Source organism: Lycorma delicatula, chromosome 2 (assembly GCF_047948215.1).
Source record: "Lycorma delicatula isolate Av1 chromosome 2, ASM4794821v1, whole genome shotgun sequence".
In the NCBI taxonomy this organism is placed as follows: Eukaryota; Metazoa; Arthropoda; class Insecta; order Hemiptera; family Fulgoridae; genus Lycorma; species Lycorma delicatula.
The window spans coordinates 50691968-50709666 of NC_134456.1; the positions used below are offsets into that span (position 1 = coordinate 50691968).

At 29.9% G+C, this 17699-nt stretch overlaps 1 protein-coding gene across 1 annotated transcript in view; it reads left to right on the plus strand.

Annotated features, from left to right (window-relative positions):
- Nucleotides 1-17699, plus strand: part of Lim3 (Lim3 homeobox protein) — a 141924-nt gene that overhangs the window by 110997 nt on the left and 13228 nt on the right. Inside the window, exon 2 of the mRNA XM_075357547.1 lies at nt 11576-11750. Coding sequence (XP_075213662.1) covers nt 11576-11750 — 175 coding nt within the window. The remainder of the gene's footprint in view (nt 1-11575; nt 11751-17699) is intronic.

The following is a 17699-nucleotide window of genomic DNA, read 5'->3' on the forward strand; positions in this document are numbered from 1 at the left end:
GAAGTTGGATTTGAATAGCTGTGCTTTCCACTTGTAAGATCCAAATATTTCATTAATTAAACTTTTATTTGGCTCTAACTCTGGAACGAATGAACATAAATACCATTTATGATACATCGTTCAAAAGGAGGGCATATTACTGCAATTAAGAAAAAGTCCCAAATTCCATATTTTTTGGATTTTGGGCTTTTTTGGACACTTTTGGTTCAGTTGATTTTAAATTAAAAGCGGAGGTGCACAACTATATGTTACAACAGTCCTAAATCCAAAATTTCAACATTCTATTCAAATCGTTTTTGAGTTATGCGAGACATACGTACGTACAGACGTCACGCCGAAGCTATTCAAAATGGATTCAGGGATGGTCAAAATGGATATTTCCGTTGAAATCTGAAAACCGAAATTTTTCGCGATCATAATACTTCCTTTACTTCATACAAGCAAGTAAAAAAAATATATTTTATCTTTTATATCTATCTGTATCTATAATCTTGAGGCTTATTAATGGATTTTTATCCATTGACCTCGAAAAATGTTAATCCATTTCGGGTGGGCGAAACTAACTACTTAAGATTAAGTAATCTGTATGTTATAGATTCAAATTTCCTTCCGGTTAAACCTTTCCTTATTTTTGTATTTTTAAAATAGCTAAAAAAAATTTACGCATAAAGAGTAGTCACTATTACGTACTGTAAAAACGTTTTTTTTTAGTATAAAAAATTTTTATATGAAAATATTTCATGGTTAGTATTTTAATCTAACATCATAAATAATCAACATTGCTTCAAATAACACAGTTAATTAAAAACTATACAGATCAAAATTTAGAATTTTATACACTAATGTTTTTGTAACATTTTGTTTAAATAAAGCTCTGAGTTCTAACTGAATTTGCAATCCTAGTCCTGAAAATAAATAATAAAAGAATTAATATATCAAGGAGGTCCTGAGTATAAATTAATATAAAAATGTATTCACGCTTACATATCTGATAACATTATATGGTATACACAACAATTTTTATATAGTTATATATTAAGAACCACTAAATAGAAAAAATGAGTTTTACTGAAAATTAAACTTGTTCTTTTCAGAATTATTTTTATCAACCAAAACTTATTTTTTATCCTATTATCTGGAAACTTGTAAGAATAATTACGGAAAATTATGCACAATAAAACTAGTTATCTGTTTTAGCTGTTTTTTTCGACATTATAACTTCAATGTACCATTACTTCTTCAAAATATAGTGTAAGAAATTACTGTTTAACTATATTTAATAACAATGTTATAATCGTTTAAATATTTTTAAAGGGTTTCTCAACATGATAACTATTAAAAAATGCTATCCGGGAATCCAGTAAAGATAGGGCTCTTTATTCACTAAAGTATGGTAATCGCATAGTTCCATAATTTAGAATAACAACAGAATAGAAAAAGAAGAGTGAAGGAAAGAAGAATTCCCACAAAAACGTATATGAATATCGACCGTCATTACAAGTGTAGTATATAAATTCTAAATTACAAGTGTAGTCTCTTTTCAGTATTTCAAGGACGGTTATTAAGCATTTGTTCCAGTGCAAGATTTGTACACCCCGAAAAACATTGCAAGTAAGATATCCAGAGGACAGCGCAGTACTAGTTTTGTTTATGTTGCAATAAAAATAGATGTTTTTTTATTTTTTATTTTTTTTGGTTTTGATGATATTGCCACATAAACTTGAAGCTTGAGCGTGGGGTATGGAAATGGAATTTTGTGGCGTATGAAAAATGATGTGCCTGATCGGATTCGAACCCGGGACTTCCTGATGAAGAGCCGAGACGCTATCATTCTTGAAATTAATTAGGGCTTTAAATAACATAGTTAATCGTCTCATCACATGATAAAAATATTGTAATTTGCATGCGTTTTGTTATCATTATTAATTCTTTTTTTATTGCATTCTACGATAACCTTTTCATTCTTGATTCTCTCTTTCCAAGCTATTCCTAACACTCTTCTAAATAAACACATCTTCGATTATTTGATAGAACATTATTGGAAAATATGAATAAACATACCACGAGAAGAAATTATACTTGTGATGTCATCAGATTTATAGAAATAATTTTAACCATCTGAGCGGCTTACTTACGCCGAGTGTAAAGTTGCCATACAGATCCGTTCATGCTTAGATCTAAAATTACAATTAACCAGAATATACATTTATGGGCGTTTTTATTTACATTTTGGGCGTACAAATGGTTTTGCTCGGATTGTCTTAAAAAGAAAACGATTTTTTGTTATTTTACAGGAAGTTTAAATAAATACCATAATGACTTCTTTTATCAAGCTTCTTAAAAATTGGATGTTCCACAAATAAAAAAATCATACATTACAGTTAGCAGAAATTTAAACTAATTTATCAAAACAAATATGAAGACAATTTTTAATAAACAATTCGCAAATTTAGTTCGAAAATATAATTTAAAATAAATTTAAATCAGATCACTACAACAAAAAGAAAGAAAGTACTTAAAAAGTGTTATATTATAGTTTAAATTAAAAATGGTAATTTATTTCAAAAGCAAAATAAAAAATTTAACAGTCGCACAATAAATCTGACCCAATTTATTTTAACAATAAAAATTTTTTTCAAAGATGTAGGATTGTTTGTTACTTACAGCACACCCATCGTTTCAAAAGCATCGAAAGTTCTAAGTAGCCTGTTACCGATCTACCGGAACTGTAATGCTTCAGAAAACCGACTTCCAGGAATTTCGGAATTGAATAAAAACGAAAAAATCAATGTAATGGGATGTTCAACATCAGCGAATATACATAAAACTACATATCAAAATTGATAATACTCAATTAGAATTGTGGAAGTCAAATACTAAATTATACTCCAGGTTAAACATTTTAGAGTTTATGTCTTTATTCCATGAATTAGCGTTTCAACAAAGAATGATTTTAGTGAAAAAAAAATTACGGATAACACAATATTAACGACCGATCATCTTTTGGAATTAGTCTACTTTTAAAAAATGGGAAAAATTAGTTGTTTTTGTGCACATTAGATAAAAAAAGTCCTGTTTATAAATTCAAGGGCTTCCGTATTTTGATCACATATTAATAATACTCAAAAATCGCAACTGGAGTAAAAATATTGATTTTTAATCCGAAACATTACACTTTACAGATATTAAATTTTTTTCACATTCTAAATCCTACTATATCAAAGATGAGTCTCCATAAATAATACATGCAATTATTTTTTTTTTTTTTCAATTTAACTATCCTATTTTAAGATATTTTTTGATTAATAATAATTTTCTGTCTCATTTTATTCATCCTGTTGGAGAGAATAATGAAGAGTATTTCAAGTAGAAAGTCTACGTACAGGAATATGCCAGATGAAAACTGCTACTGTCAACAGCGACATAACAGAAGACAAAATAAAGATGACAGATTCGTATGAAAAGGGATATTTAAAAAAATATAATTTAATGTGTTTATAAAAAGATGAGATCAACTAATAATTGTTACATAAGAAAGAAGATTTGGTAGGCTAGTTAAAGTCTTATACAGTTTTACATCGAAGGAAGTGACAAGCTAAATATAGGAAAACCTTTTTTCTTGCTGTCCTTAGTATTTTATAAATATTGCCAAAAAAATCATATCTCAAAATATGGGAACTAGGTGTAGGGAGAAAATAAAAAATTTATCAGAATCGATTTAAGCCTATAAATTTTAATCTGTCTAACTATATTGCGCATTTTAAATGATATACGTACGAATCCGAATGTAAGTATATTTACGCTACTTATAATTAAAAATTAAGGAATTTCGTAAAAAAAATTACTACAGGAACAAAAAGGCCAGTAGAATTTATTTGACAATAATAAATTTTTTTTTAAATTCCTTCTAGATTGTTATTTGATTCTATATTATTATTTTTATGTTCTGAGATTCCTCATTTTCTTTGATCTTTCCCTTCCAGGGAAATACTGGACCAGATTTTATTTATTTATTTTTTAATCTGCAGATCCGCCGTTAGATACTGCTTCAGAGGATGAGATGAATGATTTGTAGCGTATGTGAAAATGCCATGCCTGACCGGGATTCGAACCCGGGACCTCCGGATGGGAAGGCCGGGACGCTACCACTAGTGTCACGGAAGCCGACAGAGATCCTTTTTATTATTTATAGAATAGCTCACTTACCATCCCTTTTTTTTGTTTTTAACATCCGGGACCTATTTTAGGTATTGCTTTAGAGGATGAGATGAATTACAAGTAGCATGTGAAAATGCCGTACCTGATCGGGATTCGAACCCGGGACCTCCGGATGAAAGGCCGAGACACTTCCACTCGTGCCACGGAGGCCGGCAAACCTACCAGCCCTAGCATGATCTATGTAATGTTTAATTATGTTGATCTCAATAAGGTATTTATTAATTAAAATGTTTTCAAATACCTAGCTCTTTTGTTTTCATTAGCTACAGCTAATAATTTTAATAAAAAAAAAAAAAAAAAGAAAAGTGTAATGCAATTTTTATCCATAGATTATTATTAAATTATAGGATTAGTTAACTATTTATTAAATATTGACTTATAATTTAAATTAGAATAATAATTTAAATAAGTTATAAAAAGAACAAGCATTAATTTCGAATGAATTTATATATATATATATATATATATAATCCACTCTTTGTGTTTCAAAATTCGCTGGGGTTAAAAAAACCGGCATAATTATTATCTTCTGGTTGTTTTTTTTTTTTTATTCCGTTTGATAAGTTGTAATTTTTACCGTGTCTGTTTAGGGTCGTGACTCTAAGACCCGTCACCAGGTCGCATTGTATTCTACGGTTGATTATATAGGGAGGTGGAATAAATCCTAAAGAAAATAGGTGGGGAGAAAGGTGGAGATTAAATCGACCAATAGCGTTGGTCGTTACAAAATAAGATGGTTATAAGGTTTAAAATCGTACGAAACTAAATAGAGGGGTACTGTCGATCGATTCTCTTGGATGGAAAGGGATAGACCAGCGGCCGACGGTACACAGTTCAAATCCATCCAGTTTATGCGCAGCGGTGGTGAAATAGTGTAGACGGATTCTGCGCGTACGGTACCCGAAATCGGACGGAAATCAACGCTACACGCGTCGTCATCGTTTATAACCACCGGGTAAAAATACTACTAGAACTCAACATAACGGATATTTCAACAATTTATTACAACATATGGTGTTTGTTTCCTTTCTTTACTAGGAAGTTAAAACAATAATACCTACTAATAAAAAAGAAACAATTTTTAAGTTATAAAAATAAAGTAGTGAAAAAATGAATTCTTCAATGACCATCAGCTGACGCACAATTGAAACTGATTTAAAAAGAAAAACTAGTCTAAGTTACTTGATAGATGTTTTTTAAAGATTTTTTCAAAATAAATATAAAACAGTAAAGTCATAAATTTAGTTGTACCTATAAAAATAATTAAATAATATTTTTCTTTAGATTTTCTAAATATATGATTAAAGATAAGATAATAAATATTCAATAAAATAAAGTAAAAATTAGTTAATATTAAGCAAATCCTATGAATGTGATATTTTTTTTGGGACACTTAAAATAATGTAAAGCATTAAATTAGTTTTTTTCACTTGTACTAAAATTCGGGCAATATCATGTCATAATAACATTTTAATTGTATGCAATAATTTAATTACTAGAGTGGTCTAATTATTAGTAAGAAAATTAATAAAATGATGATAGGATTGTCATAATTCATAATTATATAATTTTTGTGTCGATAAATTGAAATTTTTGTGGATCAGAAAAGAAGAGTTCTATAATTGCAAGGTGCGAGTGTTATACTTCATAAAAATTCTTACTTAAATGGTATGTGTGAAAAAATACGGTGAAATGTTGTCGCCTTACTTAAACGAAATCTTATCTCTCCTTTATCTTCAGTATGATCGTAACTCAAAGTTCGGCTCCACCCGATTTTGAACTTAGAAGATTTCCAGTACAACTTTGGTGTAAGTTGATTAATTTATTATTTCATAAATATAGCCTGTAATTAAGGAATTTATTTAAGTGTACTTAAAAATTAACATTGAAAAACTCATGAGTATTTTTTCATTGTATAATTTTAAAAGGGACTCAGAATAAGTTATCCATCTAATTACAGATTTATAAAACTGAAATTTTATGTACAAATTGCTTAAAACAATCTTGTTATATGATTATCTTTACAATAATAATCACGCTTGCTACAAAACGAAGATAAATTAGACAATTCTCACCATTAATATCAAGATGTTTGTTCGTACATTATTTAATAATGGCTGAACCTATTTAAAAAAATTACAAACATTTTTAAAAATTGGGCCTATCAATACTTAACCAGAGATTATAATTTGGACTACATCTTACATTAAAAAAAATCTCGCACACATCAAAAGAAAACTGGCACCATTATTTCCGCACTTTAATACAATTTGAATAGAACTAAAGATCCCTCTTGTCCAGTGATAAAAGGGATTCAATAATAAAAATTAAAGTTATTATTTATCCTCTTGAGTACTTACAAAAATTTACAAACTTACTTATAATTTTAAGCAGAATAGTAAAAGGACAAAAGAAATTCGCAAAACGGTTTAGTTTAATTCCTAAAAGTTCAAACATGTACTAGGATAGCTTAATTTTCCGTAATATGTTTATATATATACAAGAGCGCGCGGAAAATATAGTTTACTCTCTTGATAAAAGTTAAAGTAACCTCCATCATGAAAATGTCTTATTTTTAAAAAAATGCAAAAGGTAAATAATAACAAAGACACGTTACAATCGATTTTAACTTAATTACGTTAACGATTTATCGGAAAAGTAATTTTTTTTTACAATGAGTGGCTAGAGGAAATCATAAGACTTTAATTTGAGGAATATTCTAGCCTGAAAGAGGCTACAAGAAAAAAGTCAGTATTTTTAACAAATACTGATTTATTTTTCTATATTTATGGCACAAACAAATCGTTTCGATCTAATTCACGTAAATTTTATAAATTTACATTTGTAAATTTTCATTTCTTTAGTAGTATACATCCTCAGTTTAGTAAATCGTTTAAAAATTGTAGGGTAACCCCTTTACCCAATCGAAATATAAAGAAAACTTATTTAGAATTTAATTTTTTTTTATTTTTACTAAAATGCATTATGTGCCTGTTTACTGAACAATTGTTGTTAGAAGAAAAATTGATTTACTTTTTTGTATTACTACTTCCTTTTTTTAAATGTATCCTGGGCGAATAGATGTTAGAAAACTGTTATAATCGAGACAGATTAGTCATTGTTACTTATTTCAAGTGTGAAAATAGCAGACATTAAGATTTCAATTGTAAAATTTGCGATTAAATCGAATGAAAGTTAATTCTGGAAATTTAATTAAAAAAGGTTATGTCCTTCTTGTATAATACCAGATACAAATTAAAATAAATAAGGCCATTGAAACAAAATTCGTTATAGTTCAATTTCAATATAAAACAAAAAGAAAATAAAATAAAACACATCTTGTAAACAAAACATTAATTGTATTTACAGTAAATAGATAGACAGCAAAAAAAGGTTATGTCACTTGCCTACCTAAGAAAATGTGGTACCATAAAATGTTCTATTAAATGGCTAAAATTTTTAAAACAGTTCACACAATTTTTATAAATGAAATATCCAAATAGTTCTTCGAAGTTTTGATAAATTTCACTTTTGAGAACCGCGCAGCTACCTCTTGAAAATATTGCTACAAGAAAAATGACGCTGCAAAACCATTCTCTCTATTTAAGCTTGACTACTTACGTAGTAATAAAATAATTAGGATAAATTTATACCTAAAACCAACTTCAAAGTTTTGTAAAAACAATAGTAAAAGAATCATTCAAATCGGCTCAGCGGTTTCTGAGTTTTTAAACAAGTATGGTTGTTTATATACAAGAATATACTACTTAAAGGTACAATGTATAAAATAGTTCATGATATTTAAAAGTACAAATAACACTTTAAATTATAAAAGTAAGAGATTAATAGGAAAAATGTTTTTACATACAATTTTAAATAGTCATTTGTTATTTTTCTAAAAATAAATAATTTAATATAAAGAATTAAAAACCAAACAATTTAATATAAAAAATTAATTTTACGTATTTGTTTTTTTTCTTTTCTAATGTTCATAATTATGCAGGTTCACACTTTTTTGTTTTTTGCGAACACCCTTTTCACACAGGCGGTTCTTTTTATAACTCTACATTTATAGGTAAATACGAATAAACAATTTAAATACGATGTAGTTTTTACATAAAATAAAGTCGACTACAAGAAATGGGCTAAATAAATTGTTCTTGAAATTTCAACTATGAAGTCGACATCGATCTTTGTAGAATATTATTGGTAATTGTTTTTAATTTTGCCCGCACTTCGAAGAATTTCTTCTTCCTTTTAAAAGTTTGTGAAGTCAATTTTGTTTATTTTTCACGGTTTTTTTTTAGATCTACTTCTTTCTTTCTTTCTTTCTTTTTCCTGTTTAGCCTCCGGTAACTACCGTTTAGATAATTCTTCAGAGGATGAAAATTTTTTAGATCTACTACCTACTAAACAACTTACAGAAGCAATTGTTTTACTACTCGTTCATAAAATATATTTTCAGAGATAACTGGGCAACTTATGGAGTCAAGTAGTATGTTAGACATTCAGGTCTATGTTTTAAGAAACATTTTAGATTAAACAAATTAATTCCAATAACTCTAAATTTTTTACATATAAAAAACAGAATTTTTTTACAGTAACTCTTCATGTTATGAAGTTGGCTTACTATCCAGCATCTGAAAGACTAATCCCATGCAACGCTATAGATATAACTCAAATGATCACCAGTATCACGATTGCTTTAAGTCAAGTAAAAGTAAGAAAATCTTCTACTAGGTTCATGAGGTCAGATCTCAGGATCAAACCTGAATCATTTACAATGATTCGTGGTAGATAAAAATGTATTAACTCAATAAGAAAAAAGTTTACCGTAGGTCAATTTTTTGTTTAGCGAAATAGAAAATAAAAACCCAAAACTGTTGTTTTATTGAAAGTCTTTTTTTAATTTTATTACTGTAGATTAAATTTATTTTAAAACAGTTATTCAAAGAGGTTGTACAATTAGCATTAAATAATTAATTTTGTGGTTTTAAAGTTAAATCTAGGTATTGCGGCTATCTCTAAGTGGAAACTCATTTACAACAAAGTTCTAGTTTTTGCTTTCAAAGAGCGAAGTGATCGCTAAGCACAGTTTGGTTTTATATGTCGCTGGACAAAAAACCTTCATAGATGCAAAAACGTAAGGGATTTACCGCATATCGGTCGGTATGAGTCCACCTAGCGAAGCTAAATGTTTTATTTTTCTCAGTTGATTATACATCGACAATTTATCGTACATATTATTTCTTTTTTTAACAATAATTTTTTTTCTAAGAAACTTTCCCTATGATTTTTTCTTTTTTTGTTGCCCGCAGCTCGATAGTCGAAACGTTTCAAAACGTAAACATAAAACAAGCAACTAAACAGTTGAAAATTTGTACTCTTTTTTCTTTTATCAATAAATGAATACAGATTTGCTAATCTATAGCAAATGTAGGTAACTATAAGTTTTAAAGATCTCTATATTAAATATTCAGTGTGTGTGTGTGTGTGTGTGTGTGTGTGTGTGTGTGTGTGTGTGTTTTTTCAACAACAAAAAAATGATTACTACATGATAATTTATACATTTTAAGTATTAAATAATGAACCACCAACTATCCCTTTACTTTCTGGTTAAAAAAATTTAGAATCTCTTACACAATTACAACTTCACTTATATTTTAAAACAAGAAAACATTTTTAGATCGCAAATTGATAATCAAATATGTGAAAAAATAACTGGGACTAAATCTAATCAGATGTTTAGAAAATATTCAGGAAACTTACTATCATTACTCCATTTTGAAATATAGACAACGCTGAAATAAATCAGCTTATAACAAATTAAATAGCTTCACCTCTTATAAAGTAATACAAAAAAAATACAGTACATTCTCGTTAGAAAATCCTACCCTATTAAACAGTATTTTATGTGTGTCTGTGTGTGCGTCCGATTCAAAAGGCGTCTGTATCAGCAGGTCGAGCGCTAATTGTTTAACAAATCGAGTACACTCTTGATCGACCGGATCTTTGTTATTCGGAAATTAAATCGTTTAGCCCTATGTTTTGATTGCACTCATCCACCGTAAAACATATCGATCCGATCTTTCGCTAAATACACTCAAACCTGTGCGCAAGCGCAGCTGTAAAGTATAAACTTATGAAGACTAAAACGTAGAAAATAGAATATATATTAAAAAAAAATTTAAAAACCACTCTTATATTAAATGCACTAAAAAGTGGAAAATAAAGAATACGTAAAAAAATGTTAAAAGACCACACTGTTAAATTAAACGCACTAAAATGCAAAAAAAATTTTTTAGGACGGAATCTCAGAATGGATCTGATAACAAGCTTTGATGGTGCTGCAGCACCCCAGTCTTTAGGCCACTCATCACGCATAAAAAAGGATTGCCAAAAAATCAAATTCTTAATTTGAAGCTGTGCTACGACTTTCACATAATCTTAACATATCACCATCAAAGCTTGTTGTCAAATCCATTCTGAGATACCGTTCTAAAATTATTAAAGTGCGTTTAATTTAAGAGTGGTGTTATAACAATTTTTTTTTTACATATATTTTTGTTTATTGTTTTTCTTCATAAAATAATTAAATATAACCTAAAAGTAGGCACCGGACTGTACCGATGACTCCCGATTCGTTGGTATCAATTTATAGAGTTAAATTTATAATTTAACTTTCATCATTTAATTTTCATTAATAAAAAAAAAAATATTTTTATACAAGAGGTAATCAATTTTGGACATCTAATAGTCCCATTCCGAGACGCCGCCCGCCGGGGCAACCTGCCGGAGACTCTAGCTGCAGAGGCGTGCCTTACGCACGCCGTGCAGCTACTAATAATAATAAACCTCAATAAAAATAAAAAAGGACGGTTTATCAGCCTAAACAAATTTGAGTCGTCACAATATACATACTGGATTGTCAAACGCGGTAAATTGTTTACGTTTATTTTAAAGACTACGTTATGTATGGTTCAATGACACACATATCCATTTAAGAGTAAACCCTGAACAGGAATAGAGTCCGTCTTCTAAATCTACCCTCACAAGATTCAAGCGGACCCATTCTTGAATGTTTTTTTTTTTTTAATTAGAAAGATCGAGAAATACATGTGAATAAATTTTCAATTCTCAGAAGCAACTGAGCTGCAAGACTGGCTATGCTGTTACCTATTGCAGTCGAGTAACAGTATAAATTTATATTCATTAAATATTTTTATTATTAGGACAATCCACAGCTTACCCGTAGCTGAGAATTTCGTAAAGATATGTTATAATGCCCAGTTGTACAACTTACATTAGTATTATAATAACACATGTGATGTTAATGAAATTGAAATTCTGTTTACAGCTAGCATTCCCAAGTGCGGAGGTTGTCACGAGTTGATACTAGACAGGTTCATACTGAAAGTACTGGAAAGGACGTGGCACGCCAGATGCCTCAAATGTAGCGAGTGTGGCGGGCAGCTGACCGACAAGTGTTTTGCTCGAAACGGAATGGTGTTTTGCAAGGAAGACTTTTTCAAGTGAGTAGTAGGCCTAGGCATCAGAGAAAATCAATTAACAATAAACTAGTGAAATTAGTACAATGTTTATATAAAAAATCAAAGTATTATTTTTTTAAACATTCAAAAATACTAAACATAATAACTGAAGAGGTTAAAATATATCGTTGGTAATAAAGGCTTTTCCGATAAAAAATTATTGACGTTTAATTTTGCATCAGTCAGTCACCTAATTTCATTTGTTTGATGCAGTTCTCTAATTCTTTCGTTTTTCGGTTTTTATTATTTAAAAATTAAATCCTCGATTATTATCTGTTTCCTATTTTCTAATGTTAATTATACATTTCCTTCCGGTTTTAAATCAAGTACTCTCAGATTCCTTAGTTATTGGCCCAACATTTTTACTTTTTACTGGAATTTATCACAAACTTTCATCTTTCTGTTTTAAAACCTAATCATTTCAATTAATCCACCCATCTTAATAAAATATCCACTTGTAATATCACAATTCAAAAGACAATTCTCTTTTTTCTGTCTGGTTTTTCTGTTGTACACATTTCACTACTATAAAGCGCTGTACTCCAAAAAAAAATACTTTTAAGAATTTTTTAAAAATAATCTAATTCCCCTTAGTAATAAAATAATAAACTGCTTCCACTTCTGATGAACTATATTCTTCTAATAAATAATATCTGTCAACATTTAATAGCTTTTGTTTTCTTCTTTATTTTAAATATTAATTTCTCTCCGACAATGAGTACAGCATTTTCAGTGTTTCTTCTAATTTTATCTCTAACATTCAATTTTAAATATTTATTTGAAAATTAAAAGTCGAGTAATCTTGTATACGATGTATTTTTATTTGAAAGAAGAAAATAATTTCCTCGTTATAATAATTCAATTAAAAAAAGTAATCTAGATTCATTAAGTTGAAATTTTTATCTGTACATTAAAACGTTTACCTATTTTTAAGTAAGTATGTAATCCTGATCCATATTTTGTAGAATTTACAAGGATATTTGTTACTCTACAACATTCACTTTTTAAAATTTTGATTATCGGAACAAAGTAAAGAATTGTTAAAATGTGAAAACGTAAAAAAATTTGATAGAATACAACCTTAGCATATGTATAAAAAATAAAAATAGACATTAGCACAAAGAGAAAGATTCGTTTGAAATTTTATAAAATTTTCAACTTTCTGCTAGCAGAAGAAATAATCGCCTTTTAGAATTTAACAAAATAATAATTATAATTGTAATTTATGTTCTCTTATTTTTTATCAAAAATTGCATTCTGTGTGAGAAGTAAGAAAATACCAATTTCCCTCAAGATACGGTAGCAGTGCCGGTAAATATTATTATCCAGCAAAGAGAAGTGCATAATTGTGCCAAAAACACTTTGTATTTGTTCCTCTGTTATGACTACTTACCAATTAAATGTTAAGTTCGGTCTGATTGAGAATAAACGATTTTGGAAATGAATTGTCACATTTTTATAAAGTGTATGTAAAAATTTAGCATGTTCTCATATACGTCTTTCTGATTTCTTTTAAAGATTTTTGAGACAATTTGTTTAAGAGGTTTCGTTTAATTTAATTTTAAAAAAGAGCCTATTTTAGATCCTTGATTCTGAAGGCCTTCATAAGGCTGTTTATAATTCACGAATTCACGACTTTTTTCAAATTTAAAAGATCATTCGTCACGTGATTTTAAATGTATCTATTGAATTTCGAGTTACTGGCGATAACTTTTCCATTTTATATCCTTTTTGTGAAGATAAAGAAAAGTTTGATTAAAGTTTAAAGTTTAAGTTTGATTCAATTTAAATTTATTATTTCATGATGTTTATAGAATAGAAAAAACTCAGTTTTGTTAGATTTCGGCCATAAACGTAAACAGATTCCTCGGGATACAAAAATTAGCGTTAAGTTATTTATTGGAATATTTTATTGTATTCCAATAAATAACGAAACGTATTTAGTTAACACGTAAATAAAAACACGATTTATTATTTTGATGAATTTTTATTTTTCAATATTTTTGCAAAATCCTTTACTTATAACAAATGTTAAAATAAAAATGCCCTTCAATATGCCCGTACATAGCTGGAGTATTAATTACTATGCAGCATTTTAATTACAGTAACAAGAGTTAAATATTAAAAAAAAACGACTGGAAAAAAATCATTGTTGACAAGCATTACTCTTTAATATAGGATAATTTCTAATAAAGGATAAAGACGAGCGGATGACAATTTTGTATATAGTATAACTTTTTTTTTGTAATTTTTTAATTCTAAACATATACATATTTATATAGCTTATGACACTCCCAGTGACATACAATTCCAACGCGGGGTCATACATCTAAATCGTTTCAGCCATTGAGTTGCTACGGTGGAACAAATACACATACATATACCCTAAATACATTACACTCCTTTTTGGGCAGTCCTGTAATAAGTCCATTTCTGAGTATATCAGTCAATTTTTGTTCGGTTTGGTTCCATCCTGATTTTGTATTACACTAGCAAACACCCCGTTTGAATTTTGAAAATCGGGCAATCGTTTGCAGAGATATTATAAGAGCACCCCATTGCACTTCCCAAAACAGCGCCTCAGGGACATCCCATTTGTTATCGGTTGATGGTGATGATCGGTCTAGTCCCACACGAGTTCTTCGCATCACATCACCACTCCAGCCTCACGCGTAGTCCCCTCGGGAAGCCCAATATTATTAACAGAGATTTTTTTAATTTTATTTAATATTATTTTATTTTAGTTAATTTAAATCTAATTCTTAAATTACACTACGCATTCTACTTATACTGACCCAGACTCCAATTTCCGCTTTGCGTAAATATTGTTCGTGTAATTCATGAGGGTTAGTTGTCGACCACAGTCGTGTATTTTGTGAATTAATATACCCTCCAAGACGAAACCGCGTTTCATCTGTAAAAAAACCTAATGTCGAGGATACCTATGGAATTTTAATCGATAAAACGTTTAAACCGTTGAAAATAATTTAGTCTTTTGACATGATCTGTAGATTTGAGTTCTTGAACAACTATTACTTTGTTAGGGTAAAGTTTCAGTTATTTTCTTACAGCTTTATGTGCGTTAGAAAGCCCACCTCTGGGTCCACCGTTAGTTGCTTCAGAGGATGAGATGAATGAGAATTTTTATAGCGTGTGAAGATGTCATGCCTGACCGGGATTCGAACCCAGGATCTCCGGATGAAAGGTCAAGACGCTACCACTCGCGCCACGGAGGCCGGCAAGACCGATAGCTTGCTGCTGTGCTAACTTACACATTGACTTTGATGGACTTTCCGGTCGTAGCCGAAATATCGAGCGGTTTCTGTTCGTTTAGTTAAGTGGTCTTTCACTTCGATCATCGTCTTCAACAGAGCCTGTTGCCCGAAATTTTTCTATAAGAATTCGAAATGCATTGCGGTGAGAAACAGGAGTATTTGGAAACTTTTCAGAAAACTTGGTGCTTCACTAAATCAATATACTGTCACCTTCACGAAAAAAGTGTTCAACGAGAAAAATGCGTTCCTCAACCGAAAGAACCATTACTCGCAACTGTTGATTCCGATAAACGAAACGAAACGAAGCACGTTCAATCACAACTCAACAACTCTTAGTTTATTACTGAGCAACGCCCAACGATCCCACAGGGCAACCAACCTAACGCCGAAAGAACAGAATGCACCACATAATTCTAAAGCATACTTATAGCGATTTTTCGAACGCTCTGTATTTAAAAAATATAATTTTGAAATGTATCAAATACTGTCACAACTTTGCTTAGTAAACTGAATTGAAATGTATGTCAAATGCCATTAATACTTTTACTTTCCCGTCTATACAGCAGCTATAGTGAAGATATAGCTATATAGAAGCGAGAGTATGGTGATCGATCAAAATTAGGCATATCCGGTTTTCACAGAATCTTCACGAATAGACCCTCTAAGTATTTGCATAAAATTGTTATGCAAATGTAGCCTGTTTTTATTAATACGGGTGTAATTTCACTTCTATTATGATTATTTGTTTCTTTAAAATGTTTAAACATCCAGTAAACCAATGAAATCTCGTTCCTAAGGCAATTAAATAAAAAAAAACCTATTGATTAATTTTACCCTACTCATAAGGGATTAAAAGTAGGAAGAACTCATTCTCCTGATATGTTTTCATATTTAGGACATGTCGTCTGCCTAATACATTCTTTTATAAACGGAATTACAAAACGAACTGCAGAAAAGGATAGTAAATTATAAGAAACGCCAGTGACTTGTGTTCTTTCCCATTTATTGGGTGCTACCCACGTTTTAACTGGATCTTCCAAATTCGTTAATTGGATTGATTTGAACTTTGGAGTTATTTTTGTTAAATCAATCTATCAAATCCTGAGATTGGTTACTTGGTTTCTTATATTTTCATATATATTTTTTGAAATGGAAAAATATATAATCAAATAGACGTAATATCTCCTCATAATAATAGACGTAAATCGAAACACATCTATCAGCTTCTTTTAAAAAATTAATATTAAGAATAACACATAAAACCTACGATTATTATTTTTTTAACACAATCGTTTAGTCAGTTATTAAAAAAAGTGTTACTGACGGGGAAGAGGGGCAATTTTTTTAGATTTCTTTCAGACATCTTGCGATGTGTTGATCTAGCTTCTGAGTACATTTTTTATTTATTATAAAATTTCATGCAAAAATTTACTTAACTAATCTTTAGTTTTTCAATGACGCTATATTATTTAATCAGTAACCGAATTCGAACAGTGGTACAAAAAAATACTTATACTTTCTTATAATTACAAATATCTATGAAAAGGCTGTTTTAATTAATATTTATTTAAAATATCTAAAATTGTTGACGAAAAATTGACAATTACTGGAAGTCTACCTATCATAATTTATATTAAGAAATTTATTTTTATTAAATAATCTGAAAAAAACTTTATGGATTTTGTAATTGTTAGTAAAGTTTGGAATGAAATGATATAAACAGTTTAAATATTATTAACTTTGTTGTGTATCCTTTCTAAATAATTAATGCACTTTAGGAAGTAATGACTACTACTTTCAATAATTGTATATGAGAATTTTAGATATTTTAAAGTAAATGCCAAATTAAGGTTAGTAGGTTGTTGTTGCCAGTCCAGTTTTTCTTCTTTTTTGTTCAATTTATGCCAACTTAATACATGGTAATTAAAGAAAAAAGATTACTCGAGCGTTTATTTAAATTGATCTCTTTTTAAAATTATTTTTGTGTATATTTACTTGATTTTGTAACTGTTTTTTTTTCTTTATTAACATTTATTATTTTACTAGTGCTTGAAAACAAAAAATCATAAAGGTCGTTATTGTTGTAGTGCTTTTTTTTTTGTTATTGATGAGTCAGAGAAATGTCATTTACGCACGCCCCATAAATGGGGCAGTGTCGGATTCGCACAGGTTCCGCTAAATGTTGTTAAGAGCGTATGTATACCTACACCCTACCGACTAAAACTCCTCTCTCACCACTTCTCCCCACCGTGGCCAAGCCACAATGAAGCACTCTAAGCCCCGAGGAGTGCCTTCAGGCTCAAGGGTACGAGAGTCCTCGTGCATCATCACCGTAGCCCATCCATGCAAGCGCGAACGAACTACGGCTCCGCAGGAGGCTGTCCATCCCCCTCGCTCTCCGGTCTAATTCTTCACCTAGCAGCTGGAATATTTAGGACTTTCTCAGGCTATTCTGTCCTCGCATCTGACTCCTACTCCTAATAACACGAGAGACCATACGAGAGATGGAATCCCATGTTTCTTCGTTGTAAAGCATCTTCTCTGGTGTGAGAAGACCTAGATTTCTGTAATTATGCCTCAAGGGTTCCCAACGTAAACAGTGGAACACAACGAGTTCCACGTCGTCCAGCTCTCCGCAATATGGACACGCGTTATC